Source organism: Diuraphis noxia, unplaced genomic scaffold (assembly GCF_037042655.1).
Source record: "Diuraphis noxia isolate RWA-SAM2 unplaced genomic scaffold, SU_Dnox_SAM2 contig0003, whole genome shotgun sequence".
Taxonomy (NCBI): Eukaryota; Metazoa; Arthropoda; class Insecta; order Hemiptera; family Aphididae; genus Diuraphis; species Diuraphis noxia.
The window spans coordinates 6,928,325-6,952,101 of record NW_028301713.1 but is presented as its reverse complement, the minus strand read 5'-3'; the positions used below and the strand labels follow the sequence as shown (position 1 = coordinate 6,952,101).

The 23,777-nt window shown below is 27.5% G+C and overlaps 2 protein-coding genes across 4 annotated transcripts; both read right to left on the bottom strand.

Moving 5' to 3' along the window:
* Window positions 1-1,847: 1,847 nt before the first annotated feature.
* On the bottom strand, window positions 1,848-18,644 carry LOC149056637 (uncharacterized). Of its 3 annotated transcripts, none has more exons than XR_016191041.1 (13): window positions 18,506-18,644; window positions 18,200-18,226; window positions 14,588-14,626; window positions 13,928-13,948; window positions 13,268-13,315; window positions 9,158-9,202; window positions 8,125-8,178; window positions 4,760-4,813; window positions 3,853-3,876; window positions 3,649-3,693; window positions 2,568-2,611; window positions 2,440-2,502; window positions 1,848-2,034 (listed from the first exon to the last, which is right to left on the bottom strand). XR_016191041.1 is itself a non-coding variant. In XM_089224020.1 (13 exons), the coding sequence occupies exons 1-12, from the start codon at window positions 18,585-18,587 to the stop codon at window positions 2,477-2,479; spliced, it is 546 nt and encodes a 181-aa protein (XP_089080146.1). In that variant the 5' UTR covers window positions 18,588-18,644; the 3' UTR covers window positions 1,848-2,034; window positions 2,440-2,476. The 3 variants fall into 3 exon arrangements, 2 of the variants coding, with proteins under 2 accessions (XP_089080146.1, XP_089080147.1); XM_089224020.1 differs by having other exon boundaries at window positions 2,568-2,648; XM_089224021.1 differs by lacking the exon at window positions 13,928-13,948 and having other exon boundaries at window positions 2,568-2,648.
* On the bottom strand, window positions 11,141-12,214 carry LOC149056638 (uncharacterized). The gene is made up of 2 exons (XM_089221931.1): window positions 11,903-12,214; window positions 11,141-11,473 (listed from the first exon to the last, which is right to left on the bottom strand). Exons 1-2 carry the CDS (start codon window positions 12,212-12,214, stop codon window positions 11,141-11,143), a joined length of 645 nt encoding a protein of 214 aa, XP_089078057.1.
* Window positions 18,645-23,777: the final 5,133 nt, after the last annotated feature.

Genomic DNA, 23,777 nt, shown 5'->3' with positions numbered 1-23,777 from the left:
AACTGCAAATGTAATGAAAACAAAAAGATATTTAGGAATGAATTTAATATTTGAATAAAATTTAATATTTTTTAAATAAATATTTTGTATAATAAAATGCATTTTAAATTAACTATAAACCATAAAAAATGTTGGCTGAAGCTCATAAAAAAAATTCTAATGCAACAATTGATATTGCTTGTGATAAAATATATAAAGGAGAAAATAAATATTATTTAGATCAAAATCAAATAGATAAATTAAAAAATGCCAAGAAAAAAAATTCTGGAGTAAGGTTGGAGATTACATCGAAGCAAATTAAAGGTGGATTTTTACCATTCATTTTACCTTATCTAGAAGCTGCAGCAGTAGCTACTCCAACTTTAATTGCATTGTATGATGGTTATAAAGATAGTAAACATAAGAAAAAAATAGAAGAGGAAATAATTCGACACAATAAAGAAATGGAAAAAAATAAAGGTTCTGGATTGAAGACAAATAAAAAAAAAAAATCGAATAAATGATTAATTTCGATATATCAACATTTAGAAAAAACATTAAAAATTATCCAGGTTGTTATACAACTTTTTGGAGTAAAATAAAAAATATAAATATTGAACCGTTAAGTAATTTTGATATAATAAACTTTGGAAATAATATAAAAAAATTTAGAGGTTGTTTCATGATAAATGAATTACCTGAAAAACCATGGTTAAATGAATGTGGGATATTTAATTTAAATAATTCTACTCAAAATGGTTCTCATTGGGTTGCATGGAAAAAAATAAAAAATTATAAAATATATTTTGATTCATTTTCGAGTACTCCTCCTCCTGAAATTTTAAATTATTTAGGTGATGATAATCTGTGGTTCGGTTATCGTTCGTCGGTGGAGACGGGTTTCGAGGCGACGGTCGGTCTTGACCGTGGGTAATGAGGACAACTAGAGTGCGCCACTTAATTGGTCACTCTGTTTTTTCTCGTTACAATCTAATATATTAAAATATTTTTAATAGAAATATTTCTATTAAAAATATATAAATCTAAAAATGTAGATATTAACAATTTAAAAATAAATCAAATTGCAGGAGATATCCACGAAGCCAAATCCAATATAAGTTCTTTACACAAATATGTTCCTGATATTAATTTTTCTAATTTATAATTTGAAGTTTGCTTTTAATACATTTTATTAATTCTTAAGTTCTTTTTAATTCAAACCAATGACTATATTGTTTTTTACTTTGTTGACAAAGTTTAGTAGCATTGAAGTATCCTGTACTTTTATCTACAATCAAAGTAAATTCTCCAAACTTTCCGTAATAAAATTCATCTTTAATATTTTCGAAACATATGATGATTTTCTGATTAAAATCAATCTTGTGTTCTTTTACTGATCTTTTTATGTTTAATTACAGTTTATTGATCTTTTTATGTTTAATTACAGTTTATTGATCTTTTTATGTTTAATTACAGTTTACTGATATTTTTATGTTTAATTACTGTTTACTGATCTTTTTATGTTTAATTACAGTTTATTGATCTTTTACTGATATTTTTAGCAAAAGTGTCCTCAAGTGCCCCACTTACTACTGAGGTGTATTGATTATTGCATACCTAGTAAAGGTTTTAGCAAGTGAAGACGATGATTCAATGCTAATCTTTTAGTTCTGATGTGATGAACCCACGTTAATCTTTGATCAAGAGTAAGGCCGAGGTATTTGATTTTTGGAGATTAGGGAATCGGATGGCCGTATAGAACTACGCCAGGACAAAGTGTATGTCTGAGGGTAAAGGTTGTGTGAACTGATTTATTCTGGTTAGGTTAGGTTAGGTTTCTTTTTTACTACAAAATTAAAAAAATAAAATAAGAATGCATATTATATATTATCATATTATATTTATAATTATGTATTACAGGTAAATGCATTTAGATAATTCTTTAAAGTTAAGGTGTGTAAAAATATAATTTACCAACTTATTTATATGAACGTATTATATAAATATAATTGAATTAAAACAAAATTACGATGAGGTTGAACTTTATCTGAAAATCTAAATGAAATAAAAATTTGAAATCATTTAGTTTTTTTAATGTATTATAGTACAAATTAATAGTTTAATTGCGTATATACTATACATATATAAGATACTCTATTATGTATGAGTTATAGGGTGAAAAATTTTAATTGTATATTTATTTATTTTTAAAATTTTAGAAATTTAGTAACTTTATTGAATTTAATTATTTTATTAGATATTCTATTATTTGGTATAAGCCTTACAATTCTGATATTTTTACACAATATGACTATAAATATTACCTTGAGATATACATTTTACATGTATATTGTGTAATAATAAGTATACATTAGCTATACAGCTATACATTTATCAACTTGTTGGTTAATATTAAAAATTTTATAGTATTATTATGATTTACGTATATAGTATGCATACCTATGCCTTGTACTGGTATTTTTTTACCTTTTATGATCTAATCATCAGAACCAGATGATGAACCTACAAAAATACAGAATTACGTGTTATGATAAATAAATCAATGGTAGTTTTATAATATAACTTACTAGACGTGGTCGAAATATTCCATTCTATATTCATAGTATAACTTCTACAAAAGTGGAGAACATTTATAGAATTTTGTAAACCTTTTAAAAATTACAACAAATAACAATGTAATCGAATCAAATATATTTATTTTACAATGAATAATTTAATTTTTGTACAGATTCATGATTTTTGAGCAAAGATTGTAATTAGGGCTCGGATGTTGTTTATGCACTTAAAACTACTGTAATATGTATGTATTTATGCACTAAAAAACTACTAACTATGAGCTAAAAATTTAAAAATATGTATTCTTAGGCAATTTATTATTTGGTTTTAATACAATCCAAAATACATTTTTAGATTCTGAGTGGAGCGAGGAACGTATTAATTTTACCATTTTGTGTTTTATTTTTAATTATTTAATTTTTTTTTTTGTGTCTGTCATCACGTTTTGCGGCAGTAAAAGTGCTTCGATTTTTGACTTCAGTACCTCGTCCGATTAGAAAGTGAATCTAGGAGGGAGGGGAGGGGGGGGTCAAAAGTATTTTTACAATAGCAGTTGAAAAGAAAAAGAAATATATAGTCACAATTTTTTTTTTAATAAGCATTCAAAATTTGAATTTTGACAACATATTATGTAAAAACCATTGTCATCATTATATTTTACGTCAATGCGTGGTAGATTGTAGTTACCGCCTATTAAGCTTATATATAGATATACAAATTTTGGAATAAATCGTATTGCTTGTTAATTTTAATTTTATTTTTTTTTTTTTTTTTAATGAATTGAAATATGCATTTTTATTCTTAAAATCTCAAAATAGACAATTAAAATACAAAACCATTAAATATGCAAAATAAAAATAATATTATTTGATTCAGTGTTGAACATGAATTAAATTTGTACCTAGATTAACATTAAATTGGATAAATAGAAAAAATACGCAATTTCATTAACATCCGATCCCTAATATTATAATATACTAAAAAAATTATTAGAACGAGAGAAATTTTTAGTTTTTTCCTGTTAATTATTCTTACATACTATTTGTATATATATATATATATATTTATACATGCTACATAATATTTACATACCAATATCCAGATTCGAATATTGATTGAAAAAAGTTATTAATGGTTCTGAAATTTTTTTAATTATTAGTTCCAAATATGCTTAAAAAGTGTTTATTGTTAATTTTTAAATGATACATTTTATATTTACACAGTAATAAATAACAAACATGAATAGTAAATGATTTGCAATTTAAGCGTGTAATTATGATCATAAAAATAACTTGCCAGAGTAATTCTCAATGCCATTTTCTAATATAACATAAACATAAGATATTATTCACTGCTGCATTATCTTATAAAAATCATCAACAAATAATATTATGAATCGTTAAGACTAAAAAAGAAAGAAGATGAATGAATTGTGGCGCTTTCAATATTATTACGAGGAAGTTTAATCTTTTAATAGTAATAGGGAACGATGTACATGATTTATATATTCTGTATTTTACAATGCGTTATACTACGTAGATATACATAACTATGCATTAACATTTACTAGGCAGTAAGCACAGACTACTATTTTTACAACTACCTTCGAACTACATAATTTCCCCTTTCAAGATCAATAGATTGTCTGATCGTTATATTTAACCTAACCTACCTAAATGATGGACAACTATATATTAGTACTATAATCACTATTTTTAGTTTGTTTGTGTTTTAAAATAATATATATGAAAAATCAAGTCAAACATTGTAAGTATTATTTTGTAATTGTGACAGCTATAAATAAGCGTGTTGCATGTGGGTATATCATCGCCCCCACGGGTCTATTTGGGGGAAAATGGTGGTGGTTCCTACCAATCACAGATTTTATCGTTATGCAATTTATCATATGTACTTGATAAGTAGGATTATTTCCCTTTTCTCCGATGCAGAAATAAATATAATGTATTCAAATATTCAAATATAATAATATACCTATGTTATAGCCAATTGCTATGAATTTACATTGTAATAAGCTAGATATCGTTCAACGTGTTGGTGTTGTCACTTATACGCCATATTTGATTTCATGATGAATATGTACGTATTTGTATTTGGAAGACTTATTGTAATAAATGTATAAGTACAGTATACATTACAAAATATTTAAATATAACAATATGAATAACTAGTTAAGTATACTTACGTTTTATTTCAATGATTACCCGATCAAAAGTATTCGTAGGCTCAAAAGTAAAAACTGCAAAAAAGTTTCGTATATTATTCGTAAATCACAGCACTATCAACTACACGTAATTTTTGTACCGAGTACTTAAATACAACACAAAAATAGAAAATAATATTTTATTTATTAATTTAGCCTGATGCAATGAAGTATGATGCTCAATTTTCAGTGATGAACAGATCACTTAAACAATTCACTTTATAAGTAGTTTGTGCAAAAAGAAAAAAACACACCATTGAAATTTTCTATAATCATATACCTTATACTAATAGACGGGCAATAGTAGCAGTTCAAACGATTGGACTAGAGCCAGGGCGCTGCTAGCGGTACACCGTGCACTGCGCACATGCACATTAATTAGTACCTACAATATTTTTAAAACTGTACGAGAACCAGACGTAAAGTACGATAAAGTACTATTTACTATGTGTTCTGTATTTCTATGTATAATATTTGTACGATAAAATATTATAAATAATAATTAACAATTCATTTTTACCCACTACTTTGTACTTTGTACTTCAACTTAAAATCTATTGTCTATGCTTATACTACATTAGTACTTACTTAAGTCACAAAATATACGAAAATATAAGAAAATTATGTGTTTAATTGTTATATAATGCACAGGAAATGTTTAGTAAGTTTGGTTGAATTTGATAAAACGAATGAAAGAAAATTCTATAAGTTAGTACATACCTAGTATCATTTTAATGTTTAGTAATACCTATTTTTTAGATACCTAAATATTTTTAAAATGTATTAGGTTTTCTAATGACGAAAGCAAAAAGAATAAATGGATGGCTACATATGTACCTAATATATAACTAGTACTTCCTTCTTAAACTGTTTTGTTCAGATCATTTTTTATCGCATGGTTATAATTTAAAAGGAATTTAAAAAAAATATGCTATTCCCAAGTAAGAGATTTTTTTTTGTCTTGATGGTGGGTTAAAAAGTATGAAGTATTTTTTTTTAAATTCTAGTCAAAATGGATAACTGTTCAAACAGTTTATAACTGATGATGATGAAACAATACAGTATAGTAGTGACGTCGGTACACCCAGAAGGTTAAAGACAACCTTTTCTCTGCCAAGCACTTTTAAATTATTAACCGCTGACAGACCAAGCTTTTTTTTATTAGAATTTTCACTTTTTTTATTCTATTGAATGATTTCCCTGAATTAATAATCATCAGCAAAAAAAAATAAATTAATCAATTAATTAATTGAATTATTTTTGTGATTTTTATTTTTATAGTAATAGTCGGCTGATAGGTCAATTGAAGTAACCCTCAATGATGAAATTTTTTCTGGAGGCTGTTATCTGAAAAGTTTTATTTTTGTTTTTTATATACTAAAATAGTATATTTATAAAGCAATGTCATACTTAACAAAGTAAATACAATCTGTTATATTGTTATGTTACTCCAAAGTGAAATACAAGTACCTATAGTTGGGTACACTATTTAGCCGATAATAGTATGAATTATAATTGTGGTTTGATGATTTAGAGTACCCATACAATATTAATTTATACAATAGAGATCGTACAGAGTGGTAAACCTGACATAAGATTTTGCTGCATCAATGTGTTATGTCTCACCGCGCCACATAGTGCTTATGGTATACGGAAGTCTCGTTAGGTTGGCTATAATGAGCGCGTCGACGCGCATGATCCCTGTATATGTTACGGGCAATGTGGAATACCAATGTGTACACATTGCACGGTCAATGTGGTCCTGCCCGGGCAATGTGAGCCACGATGTTTTTTTTTTTTTTGTAATAGTTTATAGTATATTAAAGTTTAATACTATTATTGATTTTATTAAATCTTATCATATAATGAATATTTTAAAACAATTATAATAATAATAATAATTGTTAAATAATTTAAGTAATTTATAATAAATTCAATCACAATAAACTACGTAATTTTAAAAATCATAAATCTTCGTTACTGATATGGCCATATCGGAATAATAAAATGAATAGCTGTCTTGATAAAATTAGTCAACGATATATTATAAGCAATCATTTATATTTTCGACTAACCTAAATAAAATGATAATATTTGATATTTTTTTTGTTATTTCATCAAAATATTTGTAATAGTAATATTAATATGATGCATGAATATAATTAATTATTGTTTATTCGGTCAATATCATTAGATGGTAAAAAAAAACATCATGGTTCACATTGCCCGAGCAGGACCACATATATATTGTATATATATTCAACACCTTGATAGTCGTCTCCTTCTTATTATTGAAGTCGGCCACCATTTACAAAGCAGCACGGACTACTACAGTAGTACGTGCAAAGCAGACGATGTTTACAAGATAATATTATCAGTTATCGCTGTAACAGAAAATTTACTAACCAAATTATGCCGACTAAAATCTGAATTCAAAATAGTTCATAATATTATATTAATTTTTACATACCTAACCTATGTAAAATACTAACATTCAATTACTGTATTGATTTATAGCGGAAACATTTATATGGATATTATATTTAGATAGTGCTGTTTATTATGTATAGGTTTCAAAATGAAAAAAATATTTATTTAGGGTACTAGCATGATGGAATATAATAACATTTACAACAAAATTTGAAAACAAATCAATAATAAATAAGTTTTTAAAATGTAGTATGTATACGTAAGTACGGAACTTTACTCAGTCAAGTCGGAAACGATTGAGTAGATATATTATAATGTATATAATAGTATTTAATAGGTAGTATATAATTGTACATAATACTATAAAGAGCAAAGTTTTGAAAAAAGCACAATTCATAATAATTTATTATACAGGGTTTCCCGCAAGGATTTACCCATTTCGATATCTCACGAAATAATGGCGATATCAAAATTCTGGTTTTATAATAAGATTCATAGGGATAAGAACTACAATTATTTTATTTTTTAATTTATATTAATGTTTTTGTAAAAAATTTAAATACCTAATATATTTTTTTATTTAATTATTTCCAAAAAAATTAATAATAGCCATTCTATACAGGGTTTAATTTTTCTGAAAATATTGACGTTTCAAAATTTTATTTTCATTAATTTCCTGATTTTTAATACTTTTTCTAGTTTTAAAGAATTAAAATATGATTATAAATTTATAACTATTAGGAACAGTAGTATAAATTCGGCTTTCTAGTTGTTGCATATATCTATAGCATGATCTTATCGTTCCATCCGCTCCTCGTCAAACTTCTGCCTCCCATCACATCTTAAAGCCAAATGTAATATTATAACAGGGTAGGTAATATATAATATATAAAAATAACATATATATATATACTTACCGTAAGTAAGCAAATATTCCTCATCAGGAAAATTAGGCCTATTTTGTAAATCATCTATAAATTATAATTAATTTTACTTTTCATTTATCTCAGATTATTACTGTTTTTATGTTGCATTATAATCAGCTCCATATACAGTGGAACCTCTATTATCCGAACCTCTGTTATACAAACCCTCTATTATCCGAATGTTATTTCATTTCAGTTCATGTATCCAAACGTCAATACTGAAAATATCCGGTTGCAGTTTATTATTAGTCAGATTTGGGTAGTATTGCGTATACGTTATTCGGAATATTTTTTTAAATACTTATTTCTAAGTATTCAATACAGAATTTTGTAGTAAAAATATTTGTCATACGTTTAATTAGTATAATTTATTTATTTTTTGTCACATCTTTCTGTTATACCCTGTATAAATATTTATTTTTATTTTTATTATCCGAACTCGTTGTGGTCCCAATTAGTTCGGATAGTCGAGGTTCTACTGTACTTGTATTCGTAATTACAATATACATATTTATAGTTACATTTAAATTATAACTTTAGCGTGATACAAATAAGTATGAAACTCAATATTTGACAATAGATCGAATATCTAACCAAAATATTTGTTTGTTATTTTATTTGTGAACGGATCTCCTTGGAGATCCGTAACAATATTGACTCATTACTTTAGTGGTCATTATTTTGTTTTGTGTAATTATCTACAATGACTCGGAAAGGATTTTGTGTCATTATTTGACAGTGTCAGAGTTTTACCATTTATATCATCGTAGTTCCGAGGCTTAGTTAGGAAATACACAACAAGGACAATTTTTCAGAGGCCGGGTTGTTAGACAGACGTTCAATCCTCAAAACCGGAGAAGAAAGTATGAACCAACTAATTAAACTCAGTTCATGGTTTGGAATCCCGGGTTTGCCGTAACACTATATAGTGATTCTCCAGGAGAAGGAAAGACAAACTATTTTGGTTGCCATAAGGTATGTAATATATAATTTACTGTTGTCTACCAAAGTAATGTATACTTACTAAAATGAAGTATCTCATCACCTTCTTCACGGGTGTACCACCTCTCTATAAATTAATAAAAAACATTAATATTTCACATAAATCCTAGTTTTTTATTATTTTAGATTCTTAGCGGAGCGAAGAATGTATTGATTTTACTATGATGTGTGTTTTTTTTTTTTTGTGTGTGTCTGTCATCACGTTTTGGGGCTGTAAAAGTGCTTCGATTTTCGACTTCAGTAACTCGTTCAGAAAGTGAAACTAGGGGGGGGGGGGTCAAAAGTAAAACATACTCAATATTTTTCTTAGAAATCAGGATAAACAAACTAAAAATTAAGAGGAAAATGGGAAATTTTACGCACTATCAGTTTTCGACAAAATTATTTTAGTTTTTGATGTATATAATTTAAAAAAAAATTACCATAGAAACACGAAATTTTCGCTAAATGTTTATATAAGTATATTCTATCCACCATGCAAGTTTCAAAGATTTTAGACTTAAGTTGATCTATTTTATAATCATATGCAATTTTCGATCATTATTAGTTTTTTTAAAATTAATATCGATAAAAATTAATTTGTTGGGTAGAAAAGCTTGAAAATTTAATACAAGGTTCCTAACATATTGTTACAATAGCAGTTGAAATATAAAATAAATTTACACAATTTTTTTTTCAAGCATTCTAAGTTTGAATTTTGACAACATACGTAAAAATCACGAAAATTCGCAAATTATTTTAAGCTAGAAATTCATAAAAAATTTTCTTTTTAAATCTAAGATTTAAGTTTAAGTATTTAATTTAATTTAAGTTTCCGCTCAGAATCGTTTTTCGTTTACAATGATATAATATCATTGAATTCAAATTTAATTCCATTCATTACAGTAACCAACTTGTAACCTACTGTACAGCAGAGTGATATCCACTTCCCCCTTTTTTATTTCAGTCTAGTCGACTTAAGGTACATTTGTGCACGTAATACCACAACAAACAATGCAAAATTAAATTAAAAATATTAATGATACCTAATGCATTGAAGTATGACACTCAGTTTTCAGTAAAGGATTAAATAAACCTAACCAATATGATTTTCACTCGATGAAGGAGTGGATATTTTAAAATCGTTGCTACTTGTCTCGATAATTCAATGATATCCAACTACGATTCCAATTAAATTTATAATCAAATTAAAAGGAAAATTTAGTTAGGTATTATAACTCAATAACGTTGAGTGCCGTGATATGATATAAACATATGCCAGTGTAACAAAAACCCGATTATTTGAACTTATAACTGATATTAAATGGACTTAAATATATTTTATAGACATGGTTAGAACAATAAGATTCAACAACAACAGATACCCAAAAGCAAATATAGAACTGCACGAAAAACTAAAAGTATTTAGCAATTAGGATCTTAATATCACATATCAATATATCATAACAAGTTACCTATACCGTGTGTCCCAAAAAACAGGGGCCACTTTACCACTCATTACCATGTAAATATTTTTGAATTCTGTTTGCGGGACATTAAATTAGACTAATGGATCATAAATTTCTATGACTTACAATTTTTTTAACTCATGTATCTTGCACATGCGTAATAAAACTTACATTTTTTTTAATGGCAACCTGTAATTTGAATATCATATTCGGGTTCATTGTTTTTTGAAGCCATTTTGATGTATCAACTTGTGTCCTAAACCCAAAATTGACTAAACTAGAGCTAAGGAGAATTTAAAAAATTAAAAAATTCAATTTATTTAATTTTTTTTTCTAACTGTAGTACGTATTTATTTTTATTTTTTAAACACCATGCAACAAACAATCAAAATTATTATTATTAAATTAATTAACTATTTACTATTTATGAATTATTATCTTATTTTATTACGCATTATGAAATAACATAGTTTAAACATGTATTTTCAAGAAACAAAATTTCTATTTTATTTTTTTTGACATTACTATACATTTTTATTTACAATTAAAAACATACACTATTCAATAAACTGTTCGAAATTCCCTCCGTCGTGTAAAGTGCATGCCTCAAATCGACGTAAACATTCATGAGTAGTTGCTGCCAGTATTTGGTTTTCATCCAAGAGGTTACAAGCGTGTGTCATTTTATTCTTTAAATCTTGGATGTTAATTGGAGGATCAGCATACACAACATTTTTCAAGTGTCCCCACAAAAAAAAATCTAACGGTGTTAGATCTGTTGACCTGGGGGGCCATTCTACTGGTCCATGTGTTGCAATAAATTTCTCGCCAAATCTTGCTTTCAAAAATTCTTGGACAATTCGGGCATTATGAGCAGGTGCCCCGTCTTGCTGATAATAAATATTTCTACGTATATCTAAAGGTAAATCATCAAGGAGTAATTGCAAGTCATCACGCAAAAAATCCAAGTATCTTCTTCCCGTTAAAGTTCCGTCATAGAGATGGGGCCCAAGTAACTTACCACCAATCAAACCAACCCATACATTTGTACCCCAACATGTTTGAAAGTTTGTAGGAACAGCCCAGTGAGGATTTTCATTCGACCAATAACGATTATTTTGCTTATTTAATATTCCATTATTAGTAAATTTACTTTCATCAGTCCACAAGATATGATTAATTAATAATGGATCATCCTCAGACGTCACCATAAACCAAGAAATAAAATTTAACCTTTTTTCTGGGTCTGTTATACGTAAATGTTGGACAAAGTCTGGTTTGTAAGGGTGTAGTTTATTTTTTTTTTAAATCTTATGAACTAAAGTTTTAGGTATGCCAACTTCATGTCCGACGTGTCTAACAGACGAATGTGGGTTAAGATGTACATACGCTAAAACTTGATTTTCAATTACTTCATTAAAATGTTGATTTACACGTGGTTGTTTTTGAACAACATTTTTTCTATTAAATGAACCAGTTTCAATCAACGACTTTTCAAGTTTTTGAACATAAGTACGATTGGGGTGATACCGATCTGGATATTGCTGAGCGTACATTCTTGTTGCTTCTCGTGCGTTTCTGTTACACTTTCCGTAGATCAATAGTAACTGAACTCTTTCACTATTATTCATGATTAATATTTTATTCTAACAAAATTCAAACTATAACTTTATAATACCTAAAGGTATTGACAATAGCGAACAAAAACGTCGAACTACAAAAACCGCAATGACACACATGACTCTGATAATTAGGAGTTCCATAATAAGTTCCACATTTTAATAGGTATAGGTAGGTAAATAACAAAAATAGAAATACCAATGCTCATTATTATTTTAATAGATACTTAATTATAGGTAATTATGATGGAAACAAAAATACACTTCTTCTTCTTTTTTGGTCTCGGCCAATTAAGACCATATGCAATTTCATAATGTGTAATAATAAAATAAGATAATAATTCATAAATAGTAAATAGTTAATTAATTTAATAATAATAATTTTGATTGTTTGTTGCATGGTGTTTAAAAAAATAAATAAATACGTACTACAGTTAGAAAAAAAAAAATTAAATAAATTGAATTTTTTAATTTTTTAAATTCTCCTTAGCTCTAGTTTAGTCAATTTTGGGTTTAGGACACAAGTTGAAACATCAACATGGCTTCAAAAAAATCGATGAACCCGAATATGATATTCAAATTACAGGTTGCCATTAAAAAAAATGTAAGTTTTATTGCGCATGCGCAAGATACATGAGTTAAAAAAATTGTAAGTCATAGAAATTTATGATCCATTAGTCTAGTTTAATGCCCCGCAAACAAAATTTAAAAATATTTTCATGGTAGTGAGTGGTAAAGTGGCACCTGTTTTTTTGGGACACACGGTATATGTATAACTTAACTGAACAATTGGAACGAGTGTAGAAGACTTTTAGGACTTTAAATATTACTATGATAGTGTAGAATCCTTTGATAATAATATGGAAATATAAAATAAATATTTGTATTTTACGATTTATAATACTACGTAGGAACATAATTATAAATTAACATTAATCAAATAATAGGAATAGTCGTACATAATAGCAGTCCAAAAATATTTTTATAACTACACATTTTCACCCTCACAATCATGTGATCGTTAATTAAATACAACACTATAAATAACTGATAACATATACTTACCAAAATTTGCATGTACTCTATCAAAATTTTCGCCATTTTGTTGTATATCTATACAATTATAAATTATATTATTTATTCAGCATTTATTTAGTTAAGGAGATAGTTTTTGGAGATAGATAAAATAAGAAACTCGTAACAAGACAATATAATATAAAACATGAGTTCATTAGTAATTATAATGAAACTGAATCCCACGTGACCATATTAAATAATAGATTTATTATCCTGGCCCAAGGGAGTCCACGTACCACATTGCTCATGGTCGGGAGCGTACCTCATGGTATCTTTTAACGATAATTGTAAGTAACTATTTAAATTTTTCGTCAAATGTTTATTTTATCATTTAATATACATGTGTGATAAATTTTTCAAAATAGTTTGATTTATTTTGATGTAGAAATTTAAGATTTTCAATTTAAATTAAATAATATTTTATTGGTTAAGTTCCAAAATATTTAAAATTGCATTCAAGGTTCATTATAAGTTGCTATAATAGGAGATAGTTGAAAAATATCAAATGTCCAAGGTAAGTTTGTTTTATAAGCAATTATAGTTTACATTTTTTTTTATTATAGATTATAAACATTGATTACCATAAATAGTTCATAATATTGTAACCTAAAAATCTAAATATATGTTTACAATGTTATTTTTACATACGTTTCAAATTCAAATCAAAGGCTAAATTACATATTTAATCCAAGAATAATGATTTTAATTATATTGCTCTAATTAAAAATAATATTCGTGAGTACTTTAGTGCTCATTATTATAATGTATACAGTATACATACAATGACAAAATTAATTAATTTAACCATCTGTAATATAAATGCCTAATAGTAAAATTAATTACTTCTGTAGCGATGAGCTATATTTGCGAGGATTCTCGAATGTTCTATACCGTGACAGGGTGTTCAAATGTTCGGGAGCGCTCCCGAACGCATGGCTCATCTCAATATAATATATTTTATTATTATAGCACCCCGTAGCCGCCGAATACTAGTCTTCGTCGTCTACGTCTACCTGTCCGACCGATCGACACCTCGTACGCGATTGACGTTACATTATGTTATTTTCTTATAATTATTTTTACTTTGTCAATAAAGTTAGTTACTAAATTTATGTGAGTGTTCTCTATCATTTCTCATTAAAATCATCACTTAAACAGCACAAAGTGTCTAATTGATACACGGCATTCTGTCTAATACTTTGTTAGTTATTAATTTTTAGCTGTTTTTAGTAAGTTAAACATTTAATTTTGTGACAAAGTTGGTCACAAAATATTATCGCGTTTTTAAATGACAAAAAATGAACTTACTATTGTTTCCATGTATAAGCCCTGCTTCAAACATTACCTCTATAACAGAAGATTATACCATAGAAAACATCGAATATTTATGTTTAATTTATATATATATAAAATTCTTCTGAACGTCTGTTGTTATAATATACACTTCACTTAGATAGCTGGACCTATTTCGATAAAATCTTTTGGGTAGGTTGAGTGGGTTCCAGGATGGATTGGATTCACAATTGGATAAGTTGGAATTTTGTGTTTATTAATGTTTTCTATTGGTAAGATACTATGATAATATTACGACTAGCAGAAAATATTTGAATACTCGAATATAATATAGTAATAGGCATACAAATAATAATCATATTGAGAGTTCTACACTGTGTAGATAAATTATACTTTCATATTTAATAAAAAGTTAAACAAATCATACATAAAATTAAAAACTAAATAAAACATGATAAAAAACCATGTAGCCAGAGTCGTTCCGTGGGGGGGGGGGTCTACTCCCAGTCCCAGGGCGCATGTTTTAAAGGGGTGTCAAAAATTTTTTTATAATATTTATAAACTTTACATAAGTAAAATATATGAGAAACGTTATTGTTTTACAATTATTTTAGACCATTACAAATTTTTATATTGGACCAAATTATATCGTGTAAATAAAATACGAGTATTACAAAGCTCAAATATTTCAATAGATCAGGCTTCAAAAATTATAAATTAATTAAATGTTTCTTTTCAAGAAATGCGTGTTAGTGGAAATGCACAAATTAAAACTAAAGATATTAGTATTTGTGATAAAGTTTGTATAAAATCTAAATTAAAAATTAAAAGGAAAATAAAATGGAAAGTTATGAGCAGAGAAAAATCATCGGGTGAAGATATTTCTGCAGATCAATTTTTAACATTGGAATACTACAAAGTTCTTGATAATATGATGGCTCAACTGTAATGTAGGTTTGAACAATAATCAAATATTTTTTATGATTTTCAATTCCTTTATGGTCATTCGCCATCTATAACACCAGTTGAAACATTAAAAAAATGTGTATCTGATTTAGCTATCAAATACAACGAAGATATTGGACCAGGAAATAATTAACGAAATCGAATTTTTTACATATCGAGTAAAAGCAATTCTACTAGAGTGAGAATGAAATAACGAAGAACATCGATTTTGAAGATGTCTTTGAAGTAGGTTAGGGATTGGCAACATTTTTGGCTCGAGAAAATTATTAGGACCCACCCTCTATATTATAATATATAATATTATACATAAAAAAAATATTACTCGTGTGTTTAAGGCAATATGTGGTTTAACCCCCCCCCCCCCCCCCCATCCACATTAAATACAATTTTAAAAATTACAAATTTGTATACAGACATTTAAATTTTATTAAAATAAAGTTTGCTCAAAACTTATAACAAATTGTTACAACAATTTAATATGAAGGTTCTTTATTAAGTAATACACTTTTAGATTCTGAGCGGAGCGATGAATGTATTGATTTTACAGTGATGTGTGTGTGTGTGTTTTTTTTTGTGTCTGTGTACACGATAAGTTGTCGAAATAATGCTTCGATTTTCAAATTCAGTAGCTTTCCCGGTTGGAAAGTGAATCTAGTTGGTGAATTGAAGAATTTCAAATTTTGAAATTCTCGGTAGTTTTCAATAGCATCGGGAAAAATTAAAAAAAATTAAGGGAAAACGGGTATTTTTACACAAAATCAATTTTTGAGTAAATCAATTTTATATATTGGTGTAACTCTAAAACAAATTACTACAAACACATGAAATTGTCACTAAATGTTTATACTGGCATTTTCTATACTTGATAAAAGTTCAAAATATTTCAAATCTTTTTAAGTTATTTATAGGCATTTGAAATTTTCGATTTTTTCTGTTTTAGGAAAAAAAAGCTTCAGAATTTAATACAAGACTCCTAATATATTGTGACAATGACAGTTAAAAAATATTAAAAATACAGTCATCATTTTTTTAATAAACATTTAAAATTCAAATTTTGACAACATACGTAAAAAACACGAAAATTTCCTAAGAAACTCATAAAAATATATCTTTTCAAATTTAAGATTTGAAAATTTAATGCAAGATTCCTCAGTTGGAAAATATTAAAAATACATAGGCATGTTTTTTGTTTCTATAACTATTTAAAGATCAACAAAGTTGACAACATTTATTAATTGAAACTGTACAAATTCTTTGGTTGTTAAAAATTTATAAAACGTTTAACTTTTATTTAAGGATTGAAAATTAAAAACAAAGTTCCGTGTAAGTCGTTAATTCTGTGCCAAAAAAAATTAAAAAACTATAGTTTTTTTTTTTTTTTAGTTATTTTAAGTTCGAATTTGGATGAAATTACCTATTAAATAACCAAAAATAACAATTTTAGCTGTACTATTGTAATTTAAAAATATTATTCGTGGGTTCTTTAAATTATTGTATAAACCTACTATGAAAGACTGAGTGAGTCGTGTTCATAATGATTCTGATTGATTAATTTGGAATTAATTTTATAGAAACCTACATTTTTTTTTTTTTTTTTTTTTAACTTAAAGCAATATAATAAATACTGTATAAAATTATAAAATATCATAGACTGACAAACCGTCTCCGCTCAGAATCGTTTTTCGTATACAATGATATTATATCATTAAATTTAAATTTAATACCATGCACCATTATACATTAACCCATTTGAAAACTACTTAACAACAGAGCGATATCTACTCACTCGCTTTTTTTAACTTATCAATGATTTCTTCTGTGTCAATATAATTTAAATTTTTTTTCTCCACAGCCATAAGCATAAAATAGGCAGCCATAGCAGCGCTCAAGGATACCGGTTAGGTTCCCGATGGGCCTATCCAGCCCTGTATTGAAGATTTTGCTTCAATTAAGTCCAGGAAAATTAAGGTTTAAACTAATATAGGCTATTTGAGACGTTAGTAATTAATGTAATATGTATAATATAATATAATTTATGATTTGTATTATTTTTTAATTATTTAATACGGTATAAATTAATTAATTATAATTAACTATTTTGTTTAATAATTACTATTACAATCAGCTTTAGTTTTTTGTCAAATCAATGTTCAAAATACATTGTAAAAAAAAAAATTGATTAAATAGGAATGGAATGCATTATTATTAATGATAATTATTATAGGGTTCGAATATTTTAATTTTGCCCTGTGCTCCAAATCTTAACCACACGGCTCTGTACGTCGTGACCAAAAAGTGCACGGATGTAGGTTAATAAATACGGCTTACTAAGATTATGTACTCGCAAATGTCGTCACCGTCTTTCAAATACATAATATAACAAAATTTAAGTCCAACAGTTTCAAACTTTTGTCATTTTTTAAGCGAGATATGAGTGTGTAAAATTTTAATATTTGTAAATGTTAATAAATCACTTAAAAATTGAAATATCGTAAAAAAACAACAAGAGAATACAGATAATGTATTACGATTTAGTAAATTAGTAACTAAAATTTACACAAATTAAAATTATTATACAGTAGATAAGTGATCATGTTGAGCAAAACTCAATTTATTTATATGAACAATATAAATATTGTAAATTAAAATCAAATTACTTACTAAGGCAATTGTGTGCTCGATCATATTCTATATAATTTCAGAGTTAGTAAGACATGTGTTTGGTTATTGTTAAACGGTTAAAAAGGTATTTAAAAAAAAATATGAGAGCATGTAAGAGAACGTCACAACCACTGACAAAGTACAAAAAACGTACATTTGTAAAATAAACATAATGCATGTCCAGCAAAAAAATTCATTTATAATTAACATTGCTATTAATTAAAGAAATCATAATAACGTTAAAATACTCTATAAATATAAATAAGAGATTCGTCCTAATGCACAATAAAAATTAAAAATACTAACTTTCATTTGGAGTCAATGCAATTATATTTCCAATCATATAAAACATAAAACATATAACCGACATACTAATATATTTAGCCATGATTTATACGTAAACTAATAATTATAACAGCGTTGAATAAGTTAAAAACATAAATAATAGAATAGTATTAAAAGTTTTTCTGCAACGGTATTTAAAAGGTCGTTATGCAAATACGAGGCCAACACAAACAAATACACTTGCGTGTATCCAGTGCAACTGAGTAAACCATTTGAGGAAGTGGGCGCTTGTAAATTGCGCCCACATTAAGTAGGTTAGGTTAGGTTAGTAAAAATACTATAGTAAATTGCGCCCGAGATTTTTCGGGGTCTAAAACGGGTATAGTAAACTGCGCCCATAGTATCTACTATCTTGAATTCATCGTTACCTATTATGTGTATTTTAAAAATACTGTTGTTCATTTTTTGGTGGATAAGCCGAACGTTAGGTTAGGTTAGGGCTGAATATGTGTAGATTATGTCTCATTGCTATATGCCGATAACTTATAACTTACGTATTTTTATTATTAACATTTTTAACCTAACAAAAAATATTTAAACAACTATAATTAATACCATAATATTTAAAAAAAAAAAATTAATTTTTCTATTTTTATTAATTCCTATTTTTTTTTTATTTATTCATTTCAAGTAAGCCAAAAAATAACATTTTTGGAAGACAGTGATAGTCGCCTCATCGTGATGGTGTCCTCTGGGTAATGCTAAATTACTATCATAAAAATAATACTTCTATGGGGCGCAATTTACTATACAGAAATTTGTACCTGAAAAATACCGGGCGCAATTTACAACTATTTCCTTTCGTTGGGTGCAATTTACGTTTGCCCGAGGAAGTAGGTTAGGTAAACTAGACAATGTTTTCTTGTGTACATAATACGTATAGTCTGTGGTGTAAAAATCCAACAACGATTATTTTCCGAACTAAAACTTATAATATAATTCATTACCAGCTATATATCAAAATTATTAAAATGTTCATTTAGCAATTTGAACGGTACTCACGGGTGGTAAGTCGACACCCCGTAATAATTTAGTTTTGAGGTTTATAGGTAATCAATTGGTTTATTTCTATTTAAAACATAAATCACACAAATATGCGGAATATAGTATCGCGCATCCGACGACTAGATGCCTTGATTCGGGGGGAGGGGAGATCTTCACTTACAGATATGGAATGTATTTTGTACAATTAGGGGTGGTGTCTGAGAACAAGGTCCTGGTGAGGAAGTACTAAGATTTGGAAGCCCTAAAAAGTGCTATTATATAGCTTCCCGTGGTCACTGTACGAGTATATAGTCATAAAGTAGAAAAATGGGATTGATTTTTATTATTTATTAAACAGTCATTAATTTATAAAAAATACCAATAATATTATAATTTAGGTACCCCTGCTACTTTATAGGAATAAAATATGTATGCCTAAAAAGGCTCTACAATGTACTCTTTCGTTTTAAAAAAAAAATCAAGAAGATCTGATGAGTAATTACAGAGATTACCCTATACAAAGATTTTTATTTTAAATTAATAATTCTTGCTATCTCGGTAAACGGGCACTTATTACACCGATTAGGAAATCTATTGTCATTTGTGGACGGTAGTTGGTGGTAATTTTAAAAAATGAAAACAAGTACCTACCTTGAACCGATAATGCAAAATCATTTAATCTATACCGGTACTTTTTTATCGATAAGAGTAAATTATCAAAACAATGATATCGATTAAAAAAGTATTTGTATCGGTTAGGCTTTACTGATATCGATAATATCGCGACATTTCTAACAGCTAGTAGGGATGGGCTGATATTAGAACTAAAACCAGATATCGGCAAATATTGGTAAAATCCGTTTTATCGGTATCGATTTTTTTTTTCGAAACCAATACATGAATTGATACCAAAAAAATAAAAACCTGTCGAAATGTATATGTTTTATCACAACCATAGACATAAAAAACAACTAGATAGCCGACTAAGGGATAATATTGAAGTCAGCCGACATATGCCAACAGAGCAATGTTTACAAAATCGCAAGGTTGATAAGGATATTTATTAATGATAACAAAATTAATATAAATATTTGTACTGTAGTATATTATGTACTTATTGCTACTTTATGTAATTAAATTTGTACTTGACATTTTGACAATAGAATATGAAAAGAAATTCGTTTTTTCATTATTTGAATTATTATTAATTATTATCACTTATATATATAGGTATCTTATCTATTGAGTTATTATGTAAACATTGCCCTGTTGGCATATGGGCCATATGATAGGGCAGCCCGACTTCAACATTCTATTGGGAATGTAATTTACAGTCGGCTATCTAGTTGTTTTATAATGTCTATGATCACAACTTACAAATGCACAGATTAGGCTATCAATATAATAATCATTTATTACCATTTACCATAAATCGTCAACGTTTTCACTTTTATAGGTAATATTTTTGGTGTTATAGGGTATCGGTTTTATACTTTTATCACAGTATAACGATTGATGGTATCGGTTTAAGGCATTTAAGCTTTTCTACCAAAAATGTAGCCTTAATATTTCCATATATTATTGGGAAAGGGTATTATATCGGAGTGTCAGATATCTGTAAAAATTGGTGTCGGCCCATCCCTAGTGTTAACGTTATCCGAAAACAATAAATTTTTTTTTTCATATTTTATTGTTTTTAATAATTATTGTTGTAATATAAATATAATATATTATATTCGTCATTAACTATGGAATCAATATCGCCGAACTGAATGCGATTGTGGTTTACATAGACGATATAGTACGGCAATATTGAGAATATTTGAAAAACAAAAATTTTAAATTATTACTCCCAACGTAACCGCTTTGATTATGTATTCACATATGGTTTTCACATGAGTCATAATGCTAGAATATCGAATTGTTAGATAAAATAACGAATCACGTATTTGTTTAGGTGTATTCGTGGCTTTGCTACGGTTTGCAGTTTTTTCATGTATTGTACCTAATGTACGATTTAAAAAAATATTCAATTTAAAAATCCGAATCACGAAAGTATTGTATTGAAATCATTTTTAAATACGATTACACATCAATAGAAAATGATCATAAAAAGTATCCAGGCACTAATGTTATAGATTGTCAAAATAATTATTAGCAATAAGCAACCTAACCCAACCATATAGATAATCAGTGATGTTATGTGGGCTCCGACACGATTCGTATGGCAGATATATTTGTCCGATTCAGAACATTTTTGTACTTGACTGTGTGGACAACCACAGAAAAAAACAATAAAATAAACACTTATAATATTGTTTGACACCATCGATGCACCAAAAAGGATCACTTTTCTACCAGAAATGCTAATTTGGATTGATACCTACTAGAATATCATTTTTTTTGACTACTTATCGACTTCAAACACAGAAAATACACACATTATTTAAAATCGATAAAATCATGGATCCGCTAAGATTTTAAACTTCAATTTTCTGTGATGTATTTATAAAAGAGTGTTGATTTGTGTGACGATGATAAAACAAAGCGACTACATGTTTTTTATAGTCTGCAGTTCACGTGATTATAAAATTATAATTATTTTGTTCTATTGTTGCGCAATGAGGGACTATTAGCAAATATATGGAGTGAATAGAGTATTAAACTATTATAACTCCACAAAAACCATTCAGATTACAATTATCAACACACACGTAAGATTCATAATTCGATTCGTATGGCAGATATATTTGTCCGATTTAGAAAATTGTTGTACTTGAATGTATCGACAACCACAGAAAAAACTATGTAAAATTAAAATGCATCACAATCTATTGGAAAATTAAATGGACACCATTTACATTTTATGTTCTGAACGGAGCCATGATTTTTCCGGTTCAACGACGACGTCTTGTGATTATATTTTATTTTTCGTACTCCATACGATTATACACGACTATAGTGGCTACATGTTATAATATATTGTTTGCAGATTTTCAAGATCAGCATCATTTCTGTTCGTTTATGCGTGAGACTCGATTATTCACTCGTAAATGATGTGTCTATTTTGCTATCAATATCATTATGATATAACAATATATAAAGGAATAATTTCGGTAGTGATGAAAAACGGTCCGTCTACCGTTGATAAAATTAGATTCTATAGTTATTACGATGCCATAAGTCAATTTCTTTAACAATCGATGTAAATAATACTATGGTATGTTATTTTAAGTCTAGGTATGGGCCGATATTAGAGCTGATACAAGTTATCGGCCAATATCGGTGATATCGGTTTTATATCGGTATCGATTTTTTTTCGAAACCGATACATGAATCGATACCAAAAAAAATTCTTGTCGAAATGTATATGATTTATCACAATTTACAAATACATAGATTAGGCTATCAATATTAAATAATCATTTATTACCATTTACCATAAATCATCAACTGTTTCACTTCTCTAGGTAATATTTTTGGTGTTATCGGGTATCGGTTTTATACTTTTATCACAATAAATCGGTTGATGGTATCGGTTTAAAGCGTTTTAGCTTTCCTACCGAAAATGTAGCTTTAATATTTCTATATATTATTGGCGATGGGTATTATATCGGAGTGTCAGATATCTGTAAAAATTGGTGTCGGTCCATCCCTAGTGTTAACGTTATCCGAAAACAATAAATTTTTTATTTCATATTTTATTGTTTTTAATAATTATTGTTGTAATATATATATATATATATATATATATATATATATATATATATATATATATAATATATCGTATTCGTCATTAACTATGGAATCAATATCGCCGAACTTAATGCGATTGCCGATTTGTAACAACTCGCACGAGGCCATACACAGATTCGGCGTGGAGTGTACATTGACGAGGCTGGTATAAGTCGCCAACCCACAGCTGAGATTCGAAAATCGGAGCATGCGGGATTTTCTTTATATAAATAAATAACTAAATCGGAAAAGGGAAAAAAATTAAAACATAGTTATGGGGATTGGTTTATAAATGTATACCAGAAAATAAAATTTTAATTTATGGCCAAGAAAAGCCATACAGCATAAAAACTTGGCCGCAACTGAAGGCACCGAACAAACAAACATAACGGATAAATATAAAATAGAATATAATAATATGGAATTGAACGATATGCCAATTCCAAACACGGCTCCGAATATTGGTTACCAGTGTACGAATAAATAAATAATAATGATATATGAATATAGTATA

Excerpts from the sequence above, each read along its gene's own strand:
- LOC149056637 (XM_089224020.1), bottom strand. The coding sequence starts at position 18,587 with ATGGCTAAATATATTAGTATGTCGGTTATATGTTTTATGTTTTATATG. Across the intron at positions 18,227-18,505 it reads TGCATTGACTCCAAATGAAA|AATATGATCGAGCACACAAT; the intron begins GTTAGTATTTTT and ends GAAATTATATAG. Across the intron at positions 13,316-13,927 it reads CTTTGATTTGAATTTGAAAC|ATATACAACAAAATGGCGAA; the intron begins GTATGTAAAAAT and ends ATAATTGTATAG.
- LOC149056638 (XM_089221931.1), bottom strand. The coding sequence starts at position 12,214 with ATGAATAATAGTGAAAGAGTTCAGTTACTATTGATCTACGGAAAGTGT. Across the intron at positions 11,474-11,902 it reads TTGGCATACCTAAAACTTTA|CAAGACGGGGCACCTGCTCA; the intron begins GTTCATAAGATT and ends ATTTATTATCAG.